The 26080-nt window shown below is 39.3% G+C and overlaps 2 protein-coding genes across 2 annotated transcripts in view; one reads left to right on the forward strand and one right to left on the reverse strand.

Moving 5' to 3' along the window:
• Positions 1–194: 194 nt before the first annotated feature.
• Positions 195–26080, reverse strand: part of MPP4 (MAGUK p55 scaffold protein 4) — a gene marked incomplete at its 5' end in the record, with an annotated part of 35329 nt that continues 9443 nt past the window's right edge. The window contains 14 exons of the mRNA XM_081052066.1: positions 195–1360; positions 3159–3293; positions 4918–5026; positions 5409–5502; positions 8799–8879; positions 10136–10306; positions 12510–12551; positions 13649–13663; positions 15036–15056; positions 17360–17398; positions 19926–19943; positions 22039–22103; positions 24602–24798; positions 25248–25319. Of these exons, the coding sequence (XP_080908192.1) occupies positions 1169–1360; positions 3159–3293; positions 4918–5026; positions 5409–5502; positions 8799–8879; positions 10136–10306; positions 12510–12551; positions 13649–13663; positions 15036–15056; positions 17360–17398; positions 19926–19943; positions 22039–22103; positions 24602–24798; positions 25248–25319 (1251 nt within the window). The 3' untranslated portion in view covers positions 195–1168. The remainder of the gene's footprint in view (positions 1361–3158; positions 3294–4917; positions 5027–5408; positions 5503–8798; positions 8880–10135; positions 10307–12509; positions 12552–13648; positions 13664–15035; positions 15057–17359; positions 17399–19925; positions 19944–22038; positions 22104–24601; positions 24799–25247; positions 25320–26080) is intronic.
• LOC308498775 (dynein light chain 1, cytoplasmic) lies at positions 3546–4097 on the forward strand. Its single transcript, XM_081051406.1, has one exon. It carries the CDS (start codon positions 3608–3610, stop codon positions 3875–3877), a length of 270 nt encoding a protein of 89 aa, XP_080907532.1. The 5' UTR covers positions 3546–3607; the 3' UTR covers positions 3878–4097.

The raw sequence follows: 26080 nt of genomic DNA on the forward strand, positions 1-26080 counted from the left end.
ACGGCGGGTCTCCGCCCGCCTCCGCTCTGCCAAGCCAGACGTCCCAAGGCGTCAGAGTTCGGGACGCACACATTTAGTACCAGGCCTAACGTTTTGGTTCGGATGGGGGGGGGGCGGGGTGGGGGGGGGGTGCGCGCGTGTGTGCTGTTAAAGGCAATTCTCCAATTTTCGCCAGTTGTTTACCCTCCATCACACAGCTGTGTAAATAAAGTTTGGGAAACCTTTCTCTCAAAGAAGCACAATATAAAATCAAATCCAGGCTCACATAAGTATCATCAAGAATGACTTAATTTTCCTTTTCTTTGGTTGGGATTTTTTCCCCAGAAAGAAAGATAATATTCATGTTAAATTTAAAAAAACTGCAAATATGTTGAAGCACGCACTCTGTTTTATAGCTAAGAAAGAGTGGAGGGATGTTATGGATATGGAGAAAGAGAATGATGCATTAGGTAGATGCAGGGGCAGGAAGAGTGGAAGTCTCAGACCGAGTGAAGAAAGAAAAACAAGACGTTTTGGAATAACATTCTCATCTTGTGGTTTTCTCAAACAGCGGTCTCTAGGACTAAAGTCCATTGAGTTTTCCTAATTTAGGCATAAATAGAGATACTGGCTTTTGGAAAATTATTGATTGTTACAGCTGTGACCAGAAGAATAATTTTTCCTTGTACCTTGATGTGTAAAATGATGAGTGCAGTACAGTTTCTGTAGGTTTTGATGTCAGATGTGACCTGTGTATATTAACCCATCTTTCTTGCTGAGTTAGTCAAGTAGGCACTTTTTGTAAAAGCCATTTTTATAAAACAAGTTTTATGAGATAAAATAGTTTCTTAAAATAAATACTACTTTTTTTATTTAGAAAAGCTGTTTTTATCTGAATTGTACAAAGACCATATGGAAATCCATGAAAGGTTCTCATGCTCAGTGATTTAACATTGTTCATATTCCTACCAATTGCTGCATATGAGGTAAAGGAGAACATTTTTTTCCCAAAAGCCAAATAGGTTTAACTCTACATAACCATACAATGCAAATATTTTTTTTTCAAATAAGATTTGCAGCACTTATTAAGTTGCACACATTTTAAGAGGGAGAATACTGCTGTTTTAGATTGCAGAACTTTGTAACTGGTGAACATTGTTAAAACTCCAACATTAAGCAGAGGGCTCCCTTAAGACTCAGTATCAAAGGAAAGCCATGTTGCTGGTACCCACTGAGGCTCCTCCTGAGCCTTCTGAACTGCAGACAACAACTGGGCACATGCTTCTTGCAAATTGTCATTAACAATCACATGATCAAAAAACTGACCAAACTGAGTCTCCATTTTTTGGGCTAACTCCTCCATCTCTTGTAGATCTTCATCCTTCAGGAGAAATAGAAAAATGTGGACAGCACAAACATAAGGAAATGAATAGAAATAACACACAGTTGGTTATGCTGTTACATTCCATTGCGAAGCTCTTTATAGAAAGAATTAGGTCAAATAAATGTCCTCTATTCTAAACCATTGAATTTATGCTTCTATCTTTAGTCTTACTTACTGTCTCCCTGGTCAAGATTTTGCAAACTTGAGTAACAGTTCATAGACAAACCAATCCTCTCAACTTCTCACTTGTACTTAAACTATCTTATTCTCTTATCTAAACACTGAAGCTCTCAAACCATATACAACAAAACCAAAGAAATTTTATCAGTTACATATAAATAAAACTTAAACATAAATTTCAAATGAACATTAATCTGATAAGAATGACATTATTTTGCAGATACAAAATGGCCACTTTCAATGTGAGGATAGTATGACAGTTCTATTGAATTGGGCATACCTACATGATCTTTGCTTCATGATGACTTAATTCACTTACAATACTGTCTATTTCTACTATTGTGAAATATTCATTCAATAAAGGTCATTTGGCCTTCACTTAGCACTAGTGCATTAAATTCATTGCTTTTATTTTCTTACTTGTTCACAACAATTAAAATAGTACAACTTGTTGCCAATGCAATTATGAACACAGATATAAATGCAGGCACTGAAATCTTGTGGCAGTACTCCTTTACAAGGTGTCCATACGCATGATCCAGAAACAATTTTATTAATTTGTTCAGATTGCCATAAAAATGAGAGGGAACACAATTTTAAATTCCCATAAGACTCAGAGATGATATCCATGGACTCCATTGTCTGAAATGCAAACTGGAGAATCAGACTTTCATATAGTAGTCATTGAAAAATATGAAGATAAAAATGAGAGATAAAGGATAATATAAAGATACCTCATGCTCACTTCAGCAGCACATATACTAAAATTGAAATGATACAGAAATTAGTATGGCGCCTATGCAAGATTGGCACACAGATTTGTGATGCATTCCATACATTTAATTTAATTTTTACAAGATGAAAAAGTTCCGTAGATCTGTTTCACAGTGTGAATCTACTTAACACTACTGGACTAAACACTTAAAAATGTTTGAAATGGTAAGTTTTGTGCTTTATGTGTTTTTTTTTACCACACACACAAGAATAAGTGGATATAATATTTTGATCTAGGTGATGGTTGTCTGGGTGTATACATACGTAAAAATTCATTGAGTTGTACTTTTAAGATTTATACATCTTGCTGAATGTATGTCATGAGTTAAAATATTTAAAGTGGATTTAATGATAAAAAAGCTATATATAAAACTGAAAACAAATCACCTATTCTATGAAGAGCTTACTCCCACCTGGTGTGGCCCCTTATTATTAACATCATCATTAACAAAAATTTTTATGTATATAAATGTATAAAGATACTTTATATTTCAGATGAAATATATCCAACAAAGTATTTTTAAAGTAAACTCTCAGATGCTTTTGTAAAAGAATTCATTTTAAATACAAATATCAGGCTTGTGCACACCCAATTTCTGTGTGGTTTTGCAAACTGTAGTTTGATGGTCTTTTTTTTAAAGCTAGACCCCAAAAAAGAAGAAAAAAAGAAGAGTACCATTATAGCAGCTATTAAACTTTATTTTGATATCTATAAATGATGTCCTGTAAAGATAAATCATAAGAGCATAATTAATTAGAAACAGAAATTATGTTCCTAACATAAGGATGTTAGAAACAATACAGTGATTTTCAATTTTTATTTATTTCCTCTGTGTCTTACCTTGAATTTCATGTCCACAAAGTAATCTGTAATGATCTTGGCGTTTTTCCTAGATTGCTTCATACAACTCATGTTAGATGGCTTTATAAATATGAAATAGGGCTTCAGTTCATGGGTTCGAGCTGCTTGAATATCCTACACAGAAAAATTAAGTGCACACTTAAAAACAAAAGTTCTAATTTCTTAGAGTCAACATGAATGTTCTCAAAATTTCAAAGACCAGAAATTAACAATTATTTTTAGCCAGAGAATATTCTCATGTGTCCCCAACTTCTCAAATGTAAAAAAAAAAAATGTTTTAAAAATTATGAGTGGGGGTTCTAGAATCAAACTAAGTTCAAGATGCGCCATGGCTTCGGTAGCGACGGCTTCTCCCGCTGGGTCTGAGCCTCGCCAGCCCCTCCCCCAGGAGACCGTTGCAGTCGGCCAACCCTTGCTCCACTGTAACCATGTGCGACAGAAAGGCGGTGATCAAAAATGCCGACATGTCCGAGGAGATGCAACAGGACTCGGTGGAGTGTGCTACTCAGGCGTTGGAGAAATATAACATAGAGAAGGACATTGCGGCCCATATTAAGAAGGAGTTTGACAAGAAGTACAACCCCACCTGGCACTGCATCGTGGGGAGGAACTTCGGTAGTTACGTGACACATGAAACCAAACACTTCATCTACTTCTACCTGGGCCAAGTGGCCATTCTTCTGTTCAAATCTGGTTAGAAGCATGGACTGTGCTACACACCCAGTGATCCATCCAAAAACAAGGACTGCAGCCTAAATTCCAAATACCAGAGACTGAAATCTTCAGCTTTGCCTAAAGGAACACCTTGATCTTGAACCTTTGTGTTTTGTACAGGGCTTTCCTGTACTCATTTGTTGTGGTTATAAAACAATTAGCAAAACAGCTTACATTTGTATTTATTTTCTATTCCATATCTCTCTGCCCCATGTTTTTTCTCAAAATCCATTCCTTTCAAAAAAAAATAAATAAATCTGTTGGAGAAAAAAAAAAACAAAAAAAAAACTAAGTTCAAATAATGACTCTTCCTCTTACTAGCCATGACACTCATCTTGAAATCTGAGAATAGGATTCTGTACATGATCTTGTAAGACAAAGACTCTCAAGGCCGATCAGCTCTGTTTCACCCTCACTTCCCTTTCCTCTTGCCATTGATACTACTGATATACCCACACTGACCACCAGCTTTGACCCAAGTACGAACAAGTCTATTGTCCCCTGATTCTCTTTAGCACACAAGGTATATTTTTAAATGACTACAGAAAATGCAAACAAAATACAAGGATCATAAAAATCGGGCCTACACAATGTATGTTCTTTGTCTCAGCTTAACTTGCTCACTCTTGCTCTATTCCATATAGGGTCTCGGGAAGGTAGGTATAGATATGACAACATAGGAATCTCTCCTCCTGTGTAAAGCCAACATCTTATCCCCTCCATAAGAAGTTACCTTGATGGCTTTGTGATCAAGGTCAAAGCAGGATTCTAAGTTTTCTTTATGGCAGCCTGCTCAGTTCTGTTTTTGTGTCTGAGAAACGAGATTTATTCCCCAATCTAAAAGCAGAATATTGGCAAAGTGATCCTTCATGTAAAATCCTGGCCCTCAGATACGGGAAGTGGTGTTATACTTAAAAGACTAACAGAATAAAATGTCTTGACTACAACCTACAGCATGTGCACAAAATGGATGGCATGCATTCATTACTTTGGGGAGATGGGAAACATTCCAGCACAGACCCACCTGAGGCTCTAAGTCCATGACACAGGTCTTCCCTTCATCAAGAACAGCTTGAACAGCATCCACACTGGTGCCATACAGGTGGCCTTTGTACTCACCATACTCGAGCATCCTGCAAGGGTGGGACAAAAAAAAAAACCAAAACAAGAACTTTTTCTACAAGTAAAATATTAGTAGTAGTAACATGAATAGAATAACATGTGTGGGCTTTGCTAGCACAAAAAGAATTAGTGGGTATTTGACAGGAGAAAAAGATATTAGGAGATCTAGGACTTAATGACTTCTCCAAATTCTCTATATTTGCAATTTGATTCTGCTCCCTTTCATAATCCAATGATTGGTAGACTAGTATATTCATTTACATTTCCTTCCTTAATTCTTCAGAAACAAAAAGAAGTTACCTCAGAAGCTTTGGACAACGCATAAAAATAGGGAACCTATTTTGAATGTAGAACAACCAGAGGCAAGAATCAGATTTTGAACGTCTAGTTTACCTGTGACGATACATGAGGCTTTCAAATGTTTCCTTTGACACATAGTGATACTCACGTCCATCCAGTTCATAACTCTTTTTGGAACGAGTAGTATCTATGAAAACAGGAAATTTTTGAAAAAGATTTTAGAATGTTTTGATTTATTACTAATATGCATTTGGATAAAGACTATCCAATCAAAATAAATAAATGAATATATAAACACATAAATAAAATGCCAGAACCAAAAAGGAGCCTGAATTGATGATAAGAAAGTAGAAGTTATCATATCAAAATCAGTTAATCTATAAAGTTTTATTAAGGACTCATGGTATGCACAAGAATGCATTAGGTATTAAGCCAGGATAGGGCTACCCTCAGGGAACAACTGCTCTTACTTCACAACAGGCACTAGTGAATTGTACACGAGCCCTAAGTTGCCCAAAGGCCCCCAGGTAGCAATACGAGCAATACCTTATGCTCAGGCAGGTGCATTTTCCAAGCTTTCATTTCATCCCTCACACTCCTTGTTAGGTGAAATGTTATTATCCATACTTTACTGATAAGTAACTGAAGATTTTAGAGAGTAAGTCACTTGTTCACGTACATAAAACAAGTGAACAGCAAAGTTGAAAACAAGAACCTAGGCGTTCTGACTCCTCCTAGACTAATGTTTTCTACTACACCAGATTGTCTCAGATTTGAAATGGAGAAGGCCAATGACAGTCTGCAGCCTTGCGCCAATGCATTAATATCCAAGGGAGATGGTGATCAGTTTTCGGGATCTCCAGGAGGGAAAAATTGGTGGAGTCTGGATTGAGTCTGCTTCTTTGATAAGACCACTTTACTTATGGATTCTTCAACTTAAATAGCACCTGGTATAGGACATAGGAGTTCACCAAATACCTAAAAGTGATTCACTGCCTGCTCATCCATTTATTCAACTAATGTGTACTAAGTGCCTATGGCCCAGCTGTCATGTTAGGTTCTTAAAACATAAAGATGAGCAAGGCACAGTTAGTTCTAACTCTGTGTCATATGTATGCTGCAAAGCCAGTCCCTTAATTTGCATGACAACGAATTCTCCTTATTCATAAAAAAAAATGTGTATTTTCATTTGATGAAGTTTAAGGATGAATTAGATCAACATCTGATGACATCAACACATGGAAATGACCAAGTAGGAGCTGAAAACAGGACATAAATAATAAAAGGTGGTGTGGACATTCAAGGGGCTCAAAACTCAAATGTCATCTTGGAGGGTCATGCTTGTTTTTTCTTTATTCAAGCCTCTCTTCAGATCCTTAGAGTTCCTACAATTATGCCACTTCTCCCATAGCTTTGTACTGAAAAAAATAAGTCTAGTAAAACACTATAGCTCTCAGATGATAGTAAACTATGTTAATAGAAACCAAAGATGTCCCCTTCTCCTGAGCTTCTATTTGACTATATTTTATATGGTATGTTCAAGTCTGTGAATTGGTACATAACCTGAGGTATTCATTTTATGCTTACATCTGTTCACTTAAGTTAAGAAGCAAAATATGGACAAGACTTTCTCACTTTGAATGACGGTTCTCCATTCTTCTTACAATTCTTCTATGTTCATTGGGCATTTTATTTTCATCCAGATTATTGAAATATAGTGATTTCTTTTGTAGTTTGAGGTTAATGTCCATTCTTATGTAGGTAAACAGTACTTGGAAAGCACAACCTATGGATGTGATTATAAAGCAATGTTGTTTTGTCTTTAACTTCCCTTCTGTGGAGAAAGACCTTCTCCTGTCCCTGGATGAAAACCTAGCCATTCTCATGACTCTTCTGATTACTCATAGGTTTAAAAAATGTCCACCATCATTCATGTTACAAAACTCAGTTTCAATTGAATAATTAAAATCCCATTCCCATGTAATAATCAAAATTATGAACTTTGGGGATGGCCAGATGGCTCAGATGGTTAGAGCGTGAGCTCTGAACAACAGGGTTGCTAGTTCGATTCCCACATGGGCCAGTGAGCTGCGCCCTCCACAACTAGATTGAAGACAACAAGCTGCCTCTGAGCTTCCAGAGGGGCGGCTTGATGGCTCAGTTGGTTAGAGTGCAAGCTCTCAACGAAAAGGTTGCCCTTTCAATTCCCGAACTGGCATAGATGGGATGGTGGGCTGTGCCTCATGCAACTAAAGATTGAAAATGGTGACTGGACTTGGAGCTGAGCTGCTCCCTCCACAACTAGATTGAAGGACAACGACTTGGAGCTGATGGGCCCTGGAGAAACACACTGTTCCCCAATAAATAAATAAAAACTTTTTAAAAATTATGAACTTTATATATATTTTAGGCTTCTCCTCCCCACATCCAGCTCAGACTCACTGTACCCAGGGAATGTGCAGTGAGGAAAAGAAGTAAGATTCACTTCTTTTTTTCCCCTTTCATGGCATTTCTACTGCTCCTCCCCCAGTTTTATAACTCTCCAAGGCTGGAGTGCAGAGAGAGAGGAGAGGAAACAATGCAGGACAATTCTTACTTAACTGATGCTGGCTGCTATTGGCTCCTTTTAAACTTGGCAGATGTTTAAATCTGGCTCTTTCTCTCTTAGAGGATGTTGGATTACTTTGCAAACCTACCATCACCGCTGAGTATCTTAACTCCATCTCTATTCCAGCTAGTCATTTGTGATTTCTTCCACACCCTGAGGTATTTGGGGGTTCACTTTTGGCCTCTTTCAGCTGAGACTTCCTCTTGGTCAGGAACTAAAACAACCCCAGGCTGACTTTCTTCCACATTATCCACCCACATCTGGTCCTTGGGAAACATCACAACACTTTTGCTGTGACAGACTCTAACAGGGCAGCAACTTCCCAAACTACAGCCACTGGTCACTTCCTCCAAGCTCTCAGCCTTTAGATTTTTGGGGATATAATTTGACACCTAAACTGCTCTTTAAGTGGCTTCCCTAAGTTCCTCCATCTTGCCTGAGGAAGCACCCTCCCTCACAAGTTCTTCCTACCATATATGGTATAATCCTACTTATAGATTTATATATTATATGTGCATACATTAACATTTTTTAATTTAAAAAATAAAATAAGAGCCAAGCACGGTACCAGGAAAATAGTAAGTACTGTCAGCTATTATTGCTAAATGTTAGCTTTCCTGAAAGGTCATCTATAAGATCATTAAGAAATGGAAAAAAAGACAAAGTCACCTTTTAAAAGCCTAGCTACCTACACGTCAGTAAATCAATTCCCTCTATTAAAATAAATATAGTTAGAAATATTAAGAACTATCCCTTGTGACTTATATTTCCACAACAAAGATAGTATAAGTTAGTTAAGTGAGATCAGTGTATCTGCAGAGGCAAAGAAAGTTTTACCAAAATTCAAACTGCTATGAAAGAAAAATTAAACATACGCGGCACAGCACTCTGAAAATGGTTAGGATTAAGTTCAATAAGATGTCGTCTCAGTTCATTTACTCCAACACCAGAAGGTCCTAAACACACAAAAAAATCACATACAGAAGTCATTAGATATGGATAAACATAATTATGTGGTGAAATCATCATTTCAGCCCTTCCATTAAAGAAATGTGAGGCCAAGATTTTAGGGAAACTTAGCTTCTCTTCTCATGAATTGGAATGACCCCAGAAAACTCTCGGGAGTTTTCCTGGTAACCTGTAAAGTAACGCACACTTCTTCAACATTCAGAAATGAGGTGAGGATTTGCAAGAACCTGTCACCCTAGCAAACTTCATCTAATGTTGGACCCTGGGAGAATTCTCTGGCCTCATTTCAGATAACCTGAGACAACTTGCCTTTTCTCTTCAAATGAATTTTCATATCATGTCACAACCTAGAAATCAGGCTCCACAATGATCGGCCCTGTGACTTCTAGAAATCAGGGGCACATTTCCTGACACATGGTTGAGTCCACACCCCATGTGCAGCTGGAGGCAGGGCTGACTTCATGGACATAGAACGTGTGCAGTTACCAAGGCCCGCGATTAGGAGACTGCACATGGTTTAGTGTTATTCTTTTGCCACGCTGAAATTCTTAATAATTTTTGAGTATGGGGCCCTTGCATTTTCATTGCACTGTGTCCTACTGTAAGCCACGTTGTTCTGCTCTCTAGGGGCCTGCCTGGATCACAGCCAGAGTACACAGAGAAGACCACAGACCGCAGTAAGAAAGATGGCAGTAAGACATAGGTTACTACTACTGCAGGGGCCAGCTTCGTGGAGATCTTGATCCAAAAGCAGATCACCCCAACGCTATATTTTCCTTAGCACCAAAGATACAGTCCGGAAGATTTTTGACACTTTCTAAAGGAGATGATTACAAATTTCTTAGGAAAATGGATCTTAAGGGATTTTTTTTCCCTACGTAATACAGACTAATGATCCAGTCTAGGAGAACACTCATCGATGCTTATAGAACAAATTCTAAACAGGAAAAATCTATATCTATATCGATATCTCTCTATCATCTATCTCAGTTATAACCTCATCACAATACAACTTGTTATGACATAAATTCAAGTACACCATGGCACATCACATTCAACTGTAGACAATACAAGCATGATATAATAAAGGTTTATTTATAAACACGCACATGTAAAACAAGCTTTATTTATATGACAGTCCATAAAGAGTTCCACTTTTATGGCTGTTCCCAATGCCAGACTATTGGATCTGGAAGGAAAACTTCACTGTGGATGAGAAGAGACACTGCCTGCCTGGACATACCCACGAGAACTACAAGGCGGTGCTTGTCGGAAGGGCGTCGCTGGTACCTCACCACCTCCTCGTAAGCGGCACCCCCTGGGTGGTAGCAGCCGCTGGCGCAGCCCACACTGGCACGCAGCTGGCTGAGGCGAGACTTCCTGCGGCCAAGGCGCATGCTGCGGCGGAAACCAGCTGGGGAGCGTGGGAACACACAGAACATTAGATCCAGGGCACGAGAGATTCCATCTTGCATTAAACCCGACGGAACACGCAGTGACTGTGATCCAAAAGCGTCAATTAACATAGTCATGTCTGTCTGACGGTAGAAGGTCAGAAGCAATATGAAGGAAAAATGACAAAATGCCCCATATGTGACCTCTAAGTGGTACCCAGCGTCCACTGTGTATCAGGCAGTGTACCAGGAGCTGGTCATCTAGTGATCCACGAAGCCAACCCCATTTCCTCATGAAATTTACATTTTATGGAAGAGGAGAGACAAAAGTCAACAACCACAAAAATAAGTGCCCAGGAGAAGGATCAGTGGATACAGTTGATGGCGTGCTTCTTCAGGTAGGTGTCTGAAAAGCTGAGGTTGAGCAGGTAGGTGCCTGAATGAAGTAATGGGGCCAACTAAAGTCATCTGGGGAGAAGAGCAGTCCAGGATGAGGGAACAGCAACTGCAAAGGTGCAGACAAGGGAGCATGCTTGGAGCACTTGGGGAAGAGCTCGGAGGTCTGTGTATCTGTGAGAAGTGAGCAGTAGGGACAGTAATAGGAGATGGGGTTGGAGAAGATGCTGGGAGGTCCACAGGGCCTCCGTCAAGTGTTGGGTTGCGGTCCAAGTGGGAATGGGAAGTCACTGGATGGTCAAGTGATGGGTGTGACGTGATTGGATCTATGTTTCTGAAGAATTCCTGCGGTTGCTGTTTGGAGGAAGTAAACTTAGGGAGAGTACGTGCAGGATCGGGGGAGATCAGTTAGGAGGCTACTGCAGTCCCAGACGAGGAAGGAGAGTGGCTCGGGCCAGGTGGAAGCAATGGAGCAAGCTTATTATTCACATTTTCCAGATGGAAATACTAAGACTTATTACTCACATTTTCCAGATGGAAACACTAAGACCAGACACACACGGACAACTACATGATCAGAGTTGGACATTTTAGTTCTGATTTCCGAACTCCTAGACTCCTGCTTAATCTGCCTACCAAACCACAGGGCTTCCTGGTAGTTTCAGAGCTATTCCCAGGTCTTCTCAGTAGAGCTAGGCACTATGTGGGTATAACACACACACACACACCCCTAAAGTTATATCTATATATGTTTAAAACCATGACTTCATAATACCTACAATGCCATTCAACACTACAGAATTCATTCTAGCCTCGCCCCCTTCCATACGAGTAACTTCTTTCTCTAACAGTGAGGACACTGGCTCCTACTATCCTCAGTACATTTACTTACCGTACCAGTCAAGAGCGCCTGTGCAAGGTGGGGGATGAACAACGTCAGCAGCCTGGCAGAAAGTGTCAGAGCCCAAGCTGGGTGAGGGGGCCTCTCTGTAGAGACTGTGAGGTGTCAGGGCCCAAGTGATGGCAACTGCCCTCCTCACTTGACTCTGGTTCCGACAGCCTGCAGCAGGCTGTCATTGTTTCTGCATGATGCCCTCCTCACCCTGCTTAGGCTCTGATGCCCCACCGCAAGCTGCTTCTTCCCCGCCTTCGTGCAGATGCCTACCTTGTTCAGTCTATTTGGTGCTGAATTATTCTGGAATGAATGCAGAAAGATGCCCCTATGTTTTCTTTAAAAACTCCTCCAATGATTCCAGTGTGATTTCAGGCCCGGGAACCGACATTCTACTTTACAGACCCTGCTGCCCTGTTGTCCTCCCACTGTCTCATGGCAGAGGAAGTCCAGCAAGGTTTTAAATGGGTGGTGCCTGGTCCTTCAGAAAGCTCTGCCCAGTGGACAGATTATGAAAATGTGGCCATAAAAACTAAGTGTAGTAGTCAGAGAACTGGTCTCTTTAGAGTAAGATAAATATGTTCTGGAATTGCCTGGAAGAAAACAAGACATTTGTGTTTGATGGATAACAGATATCCAGGGTTATCACTTTGTGAGGGGTGTAAATGTCTGGTACATTGTTCTGTACACCTGAAACTAATAAAAAAAAGAAAGAGAGAGAGAGAGCGAGATCCATGGAAACCAGATGAATTACAATGAATGATCAACACATCAGAATATTGATAAAACAAACAAACAAAGCGATAGAGGAAGACCAGAACAAGGAATAAGTTTGGAAATGCCCATAAGCAAAAAATGCTTTCAGACGAGGGTCAGTTGGTACGAATATAACTTAGCAAGTGACAAAGACCCACCTCGTATTAATCATTACCTACCGATAAAGAACTTCTGATCATAGCCAACAAATTCCTCCTTGTCTGGAACACGGAGAATGGCAGGAGCAAATATGTAGAAGAGAAGTTTACTTAGAACAGATGTATGAAATTCTCTTCAAATCGTCAGTGACACTATTTCAATAAACAGCAGCACAGCTGAATTTAGCCTTGAGTGGCTTATTGAAGAGTATCTTAACCACTTTCCATCCTATGATGTGCACCAAACTACATAGAAATATTCTTCAGAATTTTAGCAATACACTGAATACATTCTGTCTAGTATGGTTGGAAACAAAAACCTATTTAGGCTTGTTTAAAGTTATAAGATACTGAGTCATTATAAAAACATAAAAATTTGTGTGTGTGTGTTTTTTTTTAATGCCTAAAGAAAACTGATTTAAAAAGAACATATAAACCGCCTTTGGCTTTAACTTAATAGATATGGATTTCTGCAGGTCCTATAATTAATCTCTTTGTTAGAGATGGGGTTTTTTTTTCCCTTATAAAATGGTTCATTCTATATAAAATTAATATTTGCTCTATGGCTGCCAATGGATTCTGACTGTCCAAGAATCTGAGAGACTACAGTGAGGAAAACTGTGTCCAGTGGCTCCGAAACCTCTAGAGTTAATTTAAGCTCCTGTTTCTGCTTTCACTGGGGCCTCAGAAAAATTATTATAAACTATAGAGGAAAAATGTTATAAAAATGTCACTTTCAAATTACTTTTTACTAACACATGGTCCTTTTCCCTTACATAACTCTATTCTCATCATTTAAATAACATATAAAGAGCATTTGTTCATAGAATAGATATGACATATTTAGTCTTCTTTTTTAACTTTTTCTTTTTAATATAAAGAAAGCACACTAGTATCAATTCCATCTTCTGGTGAGTAAGCACGTTTTCCTAAGTGAATTATGTCAATACGTTTAAAAGGAAATGTTTACTTAGGGATATAGTCATCAAGCTTAATTACTTTTATTATTTATTTTTAAATATTTTCTATGACACTGAATATTTCATCATTGATTTCACCTTTAAAAATATCGTGTCTTATCTTAAAATTTATCTATTATCTAATTTATCTAATTTATCTAAATAGCTCTATTTGGCTTACCAGGAAATGAAAACAATTACCTTCTGAAAGTTCCTCTGGATATTTGGTTTAATGCAAAAAAAAAAAAAAAAAAAAAAAGACATGAAAATGTTAAGCCTCTGAGAAGATCAAGTCTGCCATCAAATAAAGACAAATGACAAAAGTAAGAAACTCAGGTCACCCTTAGAGAAAGTTGTAACTTTGGTGAGGTGTGGCAAGGCAACTGAACAACATACAACTGGGCTCCCAGAAACTCATTTGACCTGACTGCTGTTCAGGGGACAGCAACTTTTTCTGCAAGTTGTTTATCTAGACTCCCTCTGAAGGGAGGGAGCCCAGTCTTTATCCATGGAGTCTTTATCCATGAAGACTCCCCTCAACTTGACATGAAATGATGCTTGAAAGAGAGAAATTATAGGAAGGCAACTTCTTTGAGTCTCCTCTCTCCTTCTCTCCCAGGTCACATTGCTACAGTCCTGTGAAGTGGAGGAAGTGGGGCAAGGGCACAGGGGCGGGTGCTGCAGCAGCCTCTGGCCTGAGCGTCCTCCCTGCGTCCAGGCACACATTTCCATTTCCAACTGGCCCCTTGAAGACAGCTGGAGCTGAACACATTTATTTGTGTATGATAAGAGAAAAAGAGAAATTGCCTTAATTGAACTAGGGATAATATGCCAAAGCAATTACAGACTGATGAAATGGAGAAAATGAGGAAACACACACTTAGAAGTGGGTGAGTAATAGTAACATACCCCAAAATGTTTCCAGTTTTTCAAAATTATCCTGTGGGATTTATGTTGTTACTAACGATATCAACACTATTTTGAGGGGACAGATACTTGATGATACCATGTCATCAATGATAACAAATAAAATATTAAAGAAAAAATCATTGATTCAGTATTCATACCTCACTTTCTAGCTTATCTACTATCAGTAAGGAGTAGACAGAATGTATGGAATAAATAATTCAGTAATTGCAAGGTGATGTCTTTATTCTGTTCAAATGTCTCTCTCCACGAAGACTATCTTCTAAACCACCAGGCTTTTCATGTTACATCTTGTGAAAACTTGCATCACTATTGTGTATTAAATAACTACTCACTTATATATGTAATGAGCTTTGTTCAGCAGAAAATTCAAAACACTGTGCAGGATGGTGTCATATACTGCAGGACATCTAGCATTCCTGATTCCTACCAATTAAAGGCCAATCAATGTGACAACCAAAAAAAAAAAAAAAAAAAATACCCTCAGAGTTCCAGAATGGCCCTAATAGGGAAGGTGAAATTTACAATATCTCGCAAATATACTGTTGATGTATTTAAACAATTATTGTATTATATCCATAAATATGTGTTTAAATTATTCCAAAATTCGAAATACTATATACATTTTAAAATAAGTACCAAATATTCATGTTTTACTTACCAGATTCAAATGTTTCTTCATCTATGGTTTTCCATGGAGGCAAAAAAACAAAAGTGTCATTATATTACTATCCATTCTGAGTCTGGAATTTAATGGTCTACTTCCTTGACCCTATGCTTCTGCACACATACCAACTTTGAAATGTTTTTCCTAAATCAAGGCCAAGTTCGTGGTATGTCTGTGGCATACATAAACCTTAAACGAGATGCATGGCATTAAGCAATTGGGTCATGATGACAAGCAAGGGTGCTACAGGAGCTTAAAATAAATAAATAACATAATGAAATAGAAGGGAAAAGAATTAAAAAAATGAAGAAAGAAGCTTGGAGGGAAGGGAAAGGTGGGAAGTCACAGAAGCTCCTATGGATTGTCATACATTGCACAGCTTTGCTGGTAGAGGGCCTGTAGGTGTAGGAGGGAGGTACCCTCCCTCGTGATTTGGGGGTCCATAAGCCAGGGGAGTGTGGCAAGGACAATGAGTGTATGAGTGATTTGATTGTGTAGGCTAATTTAGGTTGACTGGGAAAGAGTTGATATAAACCAACTTTCTCATCAGTGAAAACAATTTTTGTAAGCGTTTTAAAGAGATATTAGAGATTAAGAAACTAGAATTTATACAGAGAGCTACTTGGAATATATAGCAACATTACCCATGTACACATCCTTGGATAAGCCAATGTTGCATCTAAGGTACACTCATATATGTGTGAAAAAATGTATTTATAAAGCTATTCACTGTAATATTGTTTATAATTAAAAAGATTGGACATAACTCAAACATCTACTAATAAGTGTTTGTACAAATGCATAATAACTTATTTAGCCAATAAGCTGTTTAAGAAAATATGAGGAGGCTCTTTATGTACTAAGATGGAATCAACTCCAAGATATATAATGTTGAGTAAAAAAGCCAGGAACAAAACAGTTTGTATAGCATACCATTAAAGGGCATATGTATTTGTGTTTTAAAAAAAGAAAGGTGAGGATGAGGGTGGGAGAGAGGAGAAAAAATATACATCATTGCTTTTATATACACAAATTATGTCTGGAGGGATATGGAAGAACCTGAAAGCATTTATTGCCTCAAGAAAGAACACTGACTAAGGCAACAGGGAAAGAGAGGAACTTTTCACTGAATACAGTTTTGTAGTTTTTGAATTTGAAATATGTGAATGTATTGCCTCATAAAAAACTTTGAATTAAAATTATAGAAAGGAAATGAATATTACTGAAAGTTTTTTAAAAAAACAGAATATGTACTTGGAAAAATAAATATAATACCAGTATTATTCTATAGTTATTCTGGAAAGTATATTTGAATCTTTGAAATACCCACTATTGAAAGATTTCATATTGTTCTTTAGTTTTTAAAAACTAAACTAGCTATTTGTTAAAAACAAGACAACAGTCCCAAAATGAAGTCACTTATGCTAAGCACCACATCACCAAATTGAGACATCCTTCATTACAGTTTTGATCTCTCCTGCCTAATAAATTCCTGCCATCCCCTAAAGGACAGTGGCCTTGCCACAACCAATCTGCTTTTTGCTAGTATAACTTTTTTGTTATATAACTTTTTTGTTATATAACTCGTTTTATACGGCTCCTTGGAGCTCCTTTCTGTGTCCTAGATGAGATACTACCTGATTTGTGAATCACTGAATAAAGCCAATAAAACTTACTTGGTTGAATTATGTTTTCTTACACCATAAAGCCAAGACAAATTCACCTATCAGGCCAAAGTCTCTCCAACTAATCTCCCAACAAATCCTAGTGATTCTTGAGCCGGACTTAGTCCTGCCACTGAATTTGAAAAACCTTTTCCCAATTTACAAAAAAATTTAAGTATAGAAATGTAAAAAGTTTTTATATATTTCTCAAATATGGAACCTCCTACTATTTATCTACACTAGAATCTACTAGAAGGTGGTATCAGACAATAACAAAACATATTTTAATTTTTAAAAATTTGATATCTCAATACTTTATAGTATTTCACAAAGACATGAGGGTTTCCAGATGTTCTACCTGAATGTTACTGAATGTAACACCTGAGTGTTACTAAGTGTTGCTGTGACCATTTCCAAGATATTGCTTTCTAGAAGGTTGGTTTGGAGCCTAGAGACATTCCCATAGCAGTGCTTCTCTTTTGAGTATCAAAATCACAGAAAAAGGAGGTTTGGGTGGGTGGGGGGTGGAAATCATTTTACACATTTCTTCCAGAGAGAAGGTCTGTGGCCCCGTGGGCCAATTCTGTTACAGACTCTGTAGATGAAGTGGTTCATAGTTTTTCTCGTGATAAATCTATCAAGAGGAAATGTTACCTGCTTCCACACATTTCTCATCAATCTTTATGTCATCTTGTATATAAAAGAGCATAGAAAGAGAAAAATAGAATGTATAATTTGTTAGTATCACAAACAAAATTCCCTATGCATAGGCTTATATCAGTGAAACTCAGACCATCTTATATTGTTACTCTTACAACTATTGCTCACTCGGGAGAGATAAAAAGGACTCTACTGTTTTAAATGAAAATATATGATATGAGAGGCTATATAACATAAAACAGTTAACACTTAAAAAGCATAAGCTTTTGAATGCTAGACAAATTCATTTACCTGTGAGCCTCAGTTTTCTATCTATAAATGGGGATGGTAATAATACCGTATAAGATAGAATAAGTGAGATAATGCATGAAAAGCTTAAGCACATGGTAAGCACTCAATCAATGTTAACTGTTTTTATCTCTAGCTTGGGCATATATAAGAGAATAAAAGGATATAACTTTTAAAACCATTCATCCTAATACTCAAGACCCTTTCCATCATGACCCACGCCCAATTTTAAAGGCTATTGTCCGCTTCTGTTTCACATAACATACTATCATTACAGCAAACAGCATGGGTTCCTTGTCTGTGCCTTTGCTTATGCTATTCCCTCTGCTTATAATACTTCAAGGTCCATCTCAAACACTGATTAAAGTGAATATCCCTGCCATGAACTGAATTAGCATTTTCTTCCTACTATCTTGAATTCTCTGCTACGGCACGTTTATTCTACCTTGTAATATGATCTTTTGGGTATTTGCCTTATTCACCCTTCTAGACAGCTCCTAGAAATCAGAAACCGTCTTAGTAATATTTTACATAACTTACAGAGCTTGGTACAATGTCTTAGACATAGTAGGTACATGATAAGTTATTTATTAAATTAAATTGAAATTTCCTTTGAATATCAAAATAGTTTATTTGAATACATGTTCAGAAAAAATATCTTTCCTTTTGAGTGCTGTAAAAAAAAAAAAAAGTTCTGGTCACTTGTGCCTGGCACAGTGACCAGAACAAGGTGAGGAACAAATAGTGGCTGAACAGGAGTCATGCAAGTTCAAAAAGTGCAAATTATAGTCTGTATAATAAACTATAGTGTCATAAAGTAGCACTTACCACCACCTCCTTAAAGAGCACATCACTAATTAATATTTTTCAAGAAAATATGAAAATTTTTATGAAGTAATGCTGTTTTATAGAAGGAAGGGCCCAGATAAACAAGTCATATAGCTGAGATTTTCAACACTGTCATTCAATTCTTTATATTCATTTAGACATTATTTTCCAGGTCAGTCATTAATAACAACAGTGAATTCTTTACTTCCTAGGATGTAACTAAAGTTTGTTGTTTTTTATAAAAGGCAAACAAAAGCTCAATTGTCTTTCCTGTTTTACAGAGGACAGAGATTCCAAGGAAGCCCTGATCTTTCAAACTTGTAACTCTGATCTAAAAGAGCCACTGATTTTGCTCTCTCAATATCAACAACTCCACAGTGTTGGTTGGTGGCTGTTAAGGACTGATTTGTGTCTCCCCCACCCCCAGGTTCATATGTTGAAGTCCTAACCCCATTTGGAGTTGGGCCTTTAAAAGGGTAATTAAAGTTAAGCGAGGTTGGGGCTTTAATCCAAAAAGGACTGGTGGCCTTAGAAAAAGATCAGATCTCCGTCTTTCTCTCTTTTTCTCTGCACGTTCACAGAGGAAAGGCCACGTGAGCACACAGGGAGAAAGTGGCCATCTGCAAGCCAAGAAGAGGCCTCATCAGAAACCAATCCTGCCAGAACTTTGATCTTGAACTTCTAGTCTCCAGAACTGTGAGAAAATTAATATCTGTTGTTTCAGCACCCCCGTCTGTGGTCTCTGGTTATGGCAGCCCTAAGTGAACAAGACAGTGGGCTTGTTACCAAGACCTCAGAGACCCAGGGCTCTCCAAAGGGCTCCCCTCTCCAGTATCAGGGATGAAATGGGGGTGGTGGCCTAGGGGGCTGTTTTCCTCTCTTCTCTCCCCTTTCCACAAGCAAACAGCATCTTTCTGGCTTCCTTTTGTGAGTGTAAGTGAGTGACATCTAATGAGTCATCTGGGTGCCTGGGCACAGAGCAGGGGAGAGGTAGTAACGGGAGGTCCCATTTGCCCTTGAGACAGGAGGTTCGACCCAGACTACACTGCTTGCAACTTCTGACAATATTCTTACCTTATTTGAACCTCAATATTTTCGTCCATAAAATGGAAACAATCACAATTTCCTCAGGTTATTTTAAAGACAATGTATACAAAGCAGTTGACACAAAACTGTGTGTGGATCAGTTTCACAACTTTGAGTTCTTACTGTGTGCTGTGTTAGACTCTGGGACTGCATCCTGCAAATGGCAGTTCTCCTTTCTTTTATTCCTCTCAGTGTTAGGACAATTATACTGTATACATACAGGAACACATTTCCTTTGACTGACATACAATAAGAGCTTCATATATAGCTAAATTGAAATGAAGTGAAATAAGAAGACTACAGGAAATTTCTAGGTGACTTGGGAAATGAGAGTTTTTTTCCAAATACTATTTCTTACCTTCTTCCATAGAAATCGCTGGGTACAAATGATTGAAGCAGAAAGAGGGAGAGAGAGACAATACACATACTAGTATATGCTTAGTTTCTCAGGTTAACTTACCTACAATAAGAAAAGCAAAGTGCCAAAATTATAATAATTAATATTCTGGGCTTATTCTCTAGAAATTAAGTAAAAATTTAGTAACAAAATGATAAGTGAATATCCTATAGAAACTAATATATTCATGAGCCTTGCTGGAAATGGGGATCTACTTGCTCTGGCAAATCCTACTTGTTTCCATCCCAAGAAGCTATAAAAGGTTGCATTCTACTCACTTCTAAACTAATATGCTTAGTTCAGCATATTTTAGGAACTTATATCTTGACTGGAAGAAAGGAAGAAAGGAAAGAAAGGCGGTGGAAGGAAAGAAAGGAGAAGGAAAGAAGAGATAATAACTATAAGTGCATCTTCAGTAAAGAACTTTTCAATAACCATTTGCAAGCTAACAAAGACCTGGAATTTTTCAATAACTCTTAATTAATCAAAATGCCTAAATTCTTGATTCAGTTACCTGTTCCTGAGTTTTTTATTTTCCTCTATGGTAACATTTAAGCAGAGCAGGGAGATATAAAATAATATTTATTACAGAATTATCTACAATAGTTAAAAATTTAAAAAATGATCAAATAGTTTAGAAAATGATTGTGCTCCATCAGAAACATCCCTGTGAGAGGTGACTGTTTAAGTCAGTGGCTCCAAACCTGGGGTTCCTGGATTTAGAGATCAGAGACGATAATTATAGGGTCTGCAAGCTAATTCAGGAAGGACTTTTCAAAGACTCTAATTATAAATTGCACTTAGGCTACACGAGCAAATTAAATGTCAACCCGTGGTTATACTTGTTATCAGAAACAAATTAGCAGCTTCATTAGCATGTGTTTTTGAAAAATGAAACGGAAAAATGAATGAAAGAAATATTTAGATTTGTTTTGGTAAACAAAATTTTTTCAAAACCGAAGGCAAATAACGAAAATATCACTATAAAGATTATACCTTGCGAACCTTTCTGATAAAATGTTAAGTTAAAATAAAGATAAAAAGTGATATTGCAGCTGTTAATGTAACCATGAAAAACGCTCCCATTACTGAAAATATTGCCAGTGTGAGGAATTACGAGTGTTTTAATTTCAAAAATATCTCTATAGTTGACATCTTATCTTTTCAAGAGAAAACTGAAAGAAAAAATAGTTTTCGGCTTAGAGAAGTGAGAAATAAAGTGGGTGAGGACTTGCTGTGGGCAAATCTGTGACATTCATACCGTTGCCTGCTTTAGTGCCCTTCCAGGCCCCTCTCTGTGCCCCTCTCCCTCTTCCTGGGGCCCCTCCCCTTCATCCACTGCTTTCCAGGTGGCTGTCGCAGGTCCATTCTGAAGGCCCTTACTCAGCAGGTTTAAGCTGGGCTTCGCAAGCCACAGCAGTGTATCTATTAAGGCAGTAGGTGGTTCACAGGATTTGCCACCGGGGTTCCCTTTACTAACCATCCTCCCACCCCATTTAAATCATAAATGACCTGGGCTTTGAAGGCTGAGGACACAAACAGGGATGAAAGCCTAATGAGATTAGTCCTCAAGGTCTCAAGACAGAAAGTGGTGAGGAGGCTGGCTTTACTAACCTTTCCCCCAAACGGCCATTTGAATAATACTGTCTAGCAAACAAATTACATTCATGCCCTTGTTTCTTCATCAAAGGCACATACACTGTCAATCAGAGCTTCTGAACAGTGTAAAATTTAACTCCCCCAATGAGAACCCAAATGAAGGCTTGTGTGCAGCTCTGCAGCTTTGCTTGCCAGTATGTGCACGGACTTGGTGGCTGGAGAGACCTCCGAGGATTTCATGTTGGGGAGTGATCACTGAAGCTGTCACCAACACAGAACCATTTGCATTTTCATAAACTGAAAACTCTTCTAAATCCAAAGGAGTGAATGTCTATGGAAGGATTTCAGACGGCTGCCAGGAAATGTGGGGCAGTGGGGACATTTAAAGATCCTTTCTTGGGCAGGAAGCCAGCCCGGGAGGATGGAGCCAGTTTCCCATGATGCAGTGCTGGGTTTGAGATATCAGCATACTCACAGATGGTTGACTTGAGGTGGGTGTGAGGCTGGTACGGCTGAGACCACCAGAACTCTCGTTGCTTCCTGTGCAAAAAGAGATACACTGTGAGATAGGAGGAAAAAAAATCAACCCTTCAGTAAAGGACCGTCGTATCGTTTGCCTCCTACCTGCTGCCCTCTTCATCTGGTCTCAGAATTTTCATAGCATATTCTGTGTCCCCTCCCAGGCTGTAGATGCCCTCTACAGTTCCTTTAGAGCCCCATGGATTTCCATCCCTTTTATTGTTTTTATTTGTGCGTTAATCCAATAAACTGTGTGCTCCTTGCAAGACCCCCACCAGAGCCTCCTTGCCACTTCCTGCCCTGGGACTGTGAGGACTAATCTCATTAGGCGTTTATCCCTGTTTGTGTCCTCAGGCCCCAAAACTCAGGTCATCCCTTATCCTCTGCACTTTAATCCCTTTAAGACTCATCCACCAGCCAGCCCTCCCTGAAGCCCTTTCAGGCACATACCCTGGAACTCTCAGACCTCAGCCTCTGCTTTGGGTGAGCACTTCACATTCTAGCTCTAACAAAAACCCAGGTCTCCCTGAGGTCACTGCTTTCCCTGCCCCTTTGAAGAGGAGGCTCTGCTCCCCCACTCCCAGTGGTGTGCCAGTAAAGCAGCTCTGGGGGCAGGGGACGCCTGATGTGGAGTTTTGCTGATTTCTGTAGTGTCAGTCCTTTCATTGTGGCTGGCTTCAAACTGCCACCCTGACTTCACTGACCGTGGATATGAGAAGTGCACAAGTAGGTTCTGTTAGCTCGATCCAGCACATGTACCACTGCTCATGGCCTTCCCTCCCCTGGCCGGCAGGTGGGGTCTGAGTCCTTGCTTCTCATGACCATCTTCAGACCATTCTCCCTCTCCCAGAGAAGCTCTCAACTTTGACTATCGTACCCCCCACTCTTCTGGTAACTATTCCCGGATACTTTATGCTCTCAACACTGTCCTAATTCTCAGTGATTGTATTAGGCACATAAATGCCCCTTCTAACTTCCTGGCATCTCGGTTCCTTCATCTCCTCTCTTCCAATGTCCTTCCCCTCATTCTACGATAGCCACCGCCTCTCACTGTCATACCCTAGACCTTTTCAGAACCAATAGCTGCGATTCCTAATTTCAATTCCCAGCATCACTTTGTCTTACCAACACCTCCTGTCTTCCCAACCCCCAAATCTGTTGACCCCATAGGATCTATAATCCATTGATCTTACTTGCTTTTCACTGATGCTTACTTCTTCACCTCCTTCCTTAGCAGCTTAAATGTCATGTTCCTTCATTATAGTCACTTGCTTGGCTCTTCCTTGATTTACTGTTAAATCCAACTCTGTCTAATCTGGACCTGCCCCCAAAGAAGGCTACCAGAGTCACTTCAAATTTATGACCTTTAACCTTAAGTGGGCCCTTCATACTGGTCATACTATACTTACCTAATCAATTTGCTCTCCAGTTCTCATAGAAACTTCTCAATCTTCCACCTTTTTCCTTCCCAGTATGTCCTTACCCACCCTTACTCTCAGCTTATGACACTGCTTCTTATGTCACTGAGAAAATAAGAACAGTTGGACGAGAACTTCCACAAGCTCCACCATACCCTTCACCCTCAACTGTGCCCCATACGCTGGACTCCCAACTGTTTCCATCATGTAGATGAATGGTTTTTGATCCTATATATAAGGCCAACCTCTCTACTTGTATACTCCTGCCTGCTCAAGGCTATTCTCTTCTCTTTCTCCTATGTCATAAAAAGTTTCCTTCTCACTGGATTATTCCCACTAGCATATTTACCCCATCTAAAAAAAAATTCTCATACCACTCCACTTTCCCCTCTCGTTATTTCTCCATTTTTCTGCTCTGCTTTGTACCAAAATGTCTCAAAGAGTTTTCCAAACTCATTGTCATTACTTTCTTCAGATCTCACTCTACAAGGGTTTTGGCCCCACAGCGCCCCCTAGGCACTTTTATCAGGATCACCAGTGACCACCATATTGCTAAATCGAATGGTCAATTTCACTCCCCTCCGCAGCAATGGACATAGTTGATCAGAAGACCATACTGTCTTGATTTTCATCCTGCCTCATTGCTCATTTCTGCACAGTCTCCTTTGCTGGTTCCTTTTCTTCTTGATCTCTTAAGATTGGCTGAGCCTTGGACCTCTTTCTATCTTCTTTTTACCTTTGCTCACTCCCTTGGACCTCAAAAGCACAAAAGTGAGGGTGATAGATTGAGATTCAGTAACTGAGGTTTCGACTCAGCCTTGAAAAATGAATAGAGGGAGTTAGGACTATAGTTTTAATTTAGTTTCCCATATGTTTTCTCTCTTTTCTAGCTGATGTGATTATTCTGATCCCCGTGGTATTTAAAATGCTTAGGGCATATGGACAAGTTGACATTTGGATTTATAAATCAGTGTGTGTGTTCGTCCATCTGCTTGTCTCATCTCTCTTTATCTCATCTTAACTGCAATAATGGGAGCATGAGAAAACGTTTTATTTCCTGATGGCTCAGTCCTGAGTCCAGTAGTGATAACTCTTTCTTACCGCTTCAGAAGATCGTTAGAAGGGATTAGGCCAGCACAGGTAGCAAGGTCTGAGATTTTCCAGGCCTGCCACCAGAGGGCATCATTCTGGTCCACGATCTGGAGGATGTCCCCCTTCTGGAAAGGCAACCCGGCATCTGCGCAGGGGATGGTGGGATCCTCCCGGGGCCAGTACTCGATCATGGCACGAACATACACCTGGCAGGAGGTGCATAATGGCACCGTTAGAAGAACCCTCGCCCATGGGCCAGCAAGACTTAAAACCATTTCTCCACTCCTCCCTCTACTGTGCCTATCTTTCCTCTTCATCCTCACCATAAAGAAGAACTTGCCTCTTCAACTGAGTCTAAGAGTTGCGAAAAAGTAACTTAGAAAAAGAAAAAGAATGTCTTAGTTCTGAGAAGTTTTTACTCAAATGTTCACCATTCTCGATGTTACTGCTTAACTTCTTGGTGCTCCATCTCCTTGTATTGTATTTACTTACTCATTTGCCTCTTATGTCATCAGTATTGAAAAATACACAACATAGTATTGAACAAATGTTCAACATATGATACAGAACAGCCATATGACACAACAGACTCAGTTACAGTTACTGTTATTTGAGGATTCACTGTATGTGAGGAAGAGGCTCAGTAAGTTCTTACCATCTTCCGGTTATTAACAGGAGGGTCAGAAACTGGAACCACCTTGAACATGATAGTGCCACGAGACATGGTCTAAAAAATGTCAAAGAGGGAAAAATGAGAAATCACAGAGCTCATTGGGTTACTGGGGTTCAGAGCATGGAGTTACAACTCAGCGTGTCCAGGTCTAATGGGGACCTCTCCACTGGGACTTTTACAAGGGTGCAACAGCTGAATATCACCACCCACAAATGGAAATGAAGAAGAAATTTAGCTCCACTTCTGCCCTGCTGTGGAGCTCCAGAGTCTGGTCTGCTAAAACCCGCACTGAGGCCTGGCCTCTCTCCCAGAGACTCTGTTTCGCTGCCACCAAGCCCACCTGACTCAGCAAGGTCTTCTTCCCACAGGCATTGGGGAAAGAGATGAGCTCTTGGTCTGACTTTCCTTCCTCATACCTCAGTCAGTAATGACTTCCTGAATACCTGTTTCTACATCAGACAGCCCAGTCTGATGGGGAAGATGAGGAGCTCCCAAATCTTCTGGAGGGTCAGATAAACTTCCAAGCTAATGGTGGAAATGGGGGGTGGGGGTTCAATATATGGAGGAGACAGAGAAACTCTCAGTCTGATGGCGGAGGTAAGATTCTTCCTGTTGTACACACCGTGACAGGTATTGGAGATCCAGAGATGAACAAACCCTTATTCCCACTCTCAGGAATTTCACAATCCCGTTATTCTGGCAACTCCACAGCTGGCACCAGAAGGACTGAGGTGGAAGCATGTGTGTCTGTGATTAACAGTACTCTAAGCTCCCTTTGTAGTATCTTATATACCACTCAGAATCTTACAGCAGTG

Source organism: Rhinolophus hipposideros (assembly GCF_964194185.1).
Source record: "Rhinolophus hipposideros genome assembly, chromosome: 6".
In the NCBI taxonomy this organism is placed as follows: domain Eukaryota; kingdom Metazoa; phylum Chordata; class Mammalia; order Chiroptera; family Rhinolophidae; genus Rhinolophus; species Rhinolophus hipposideros.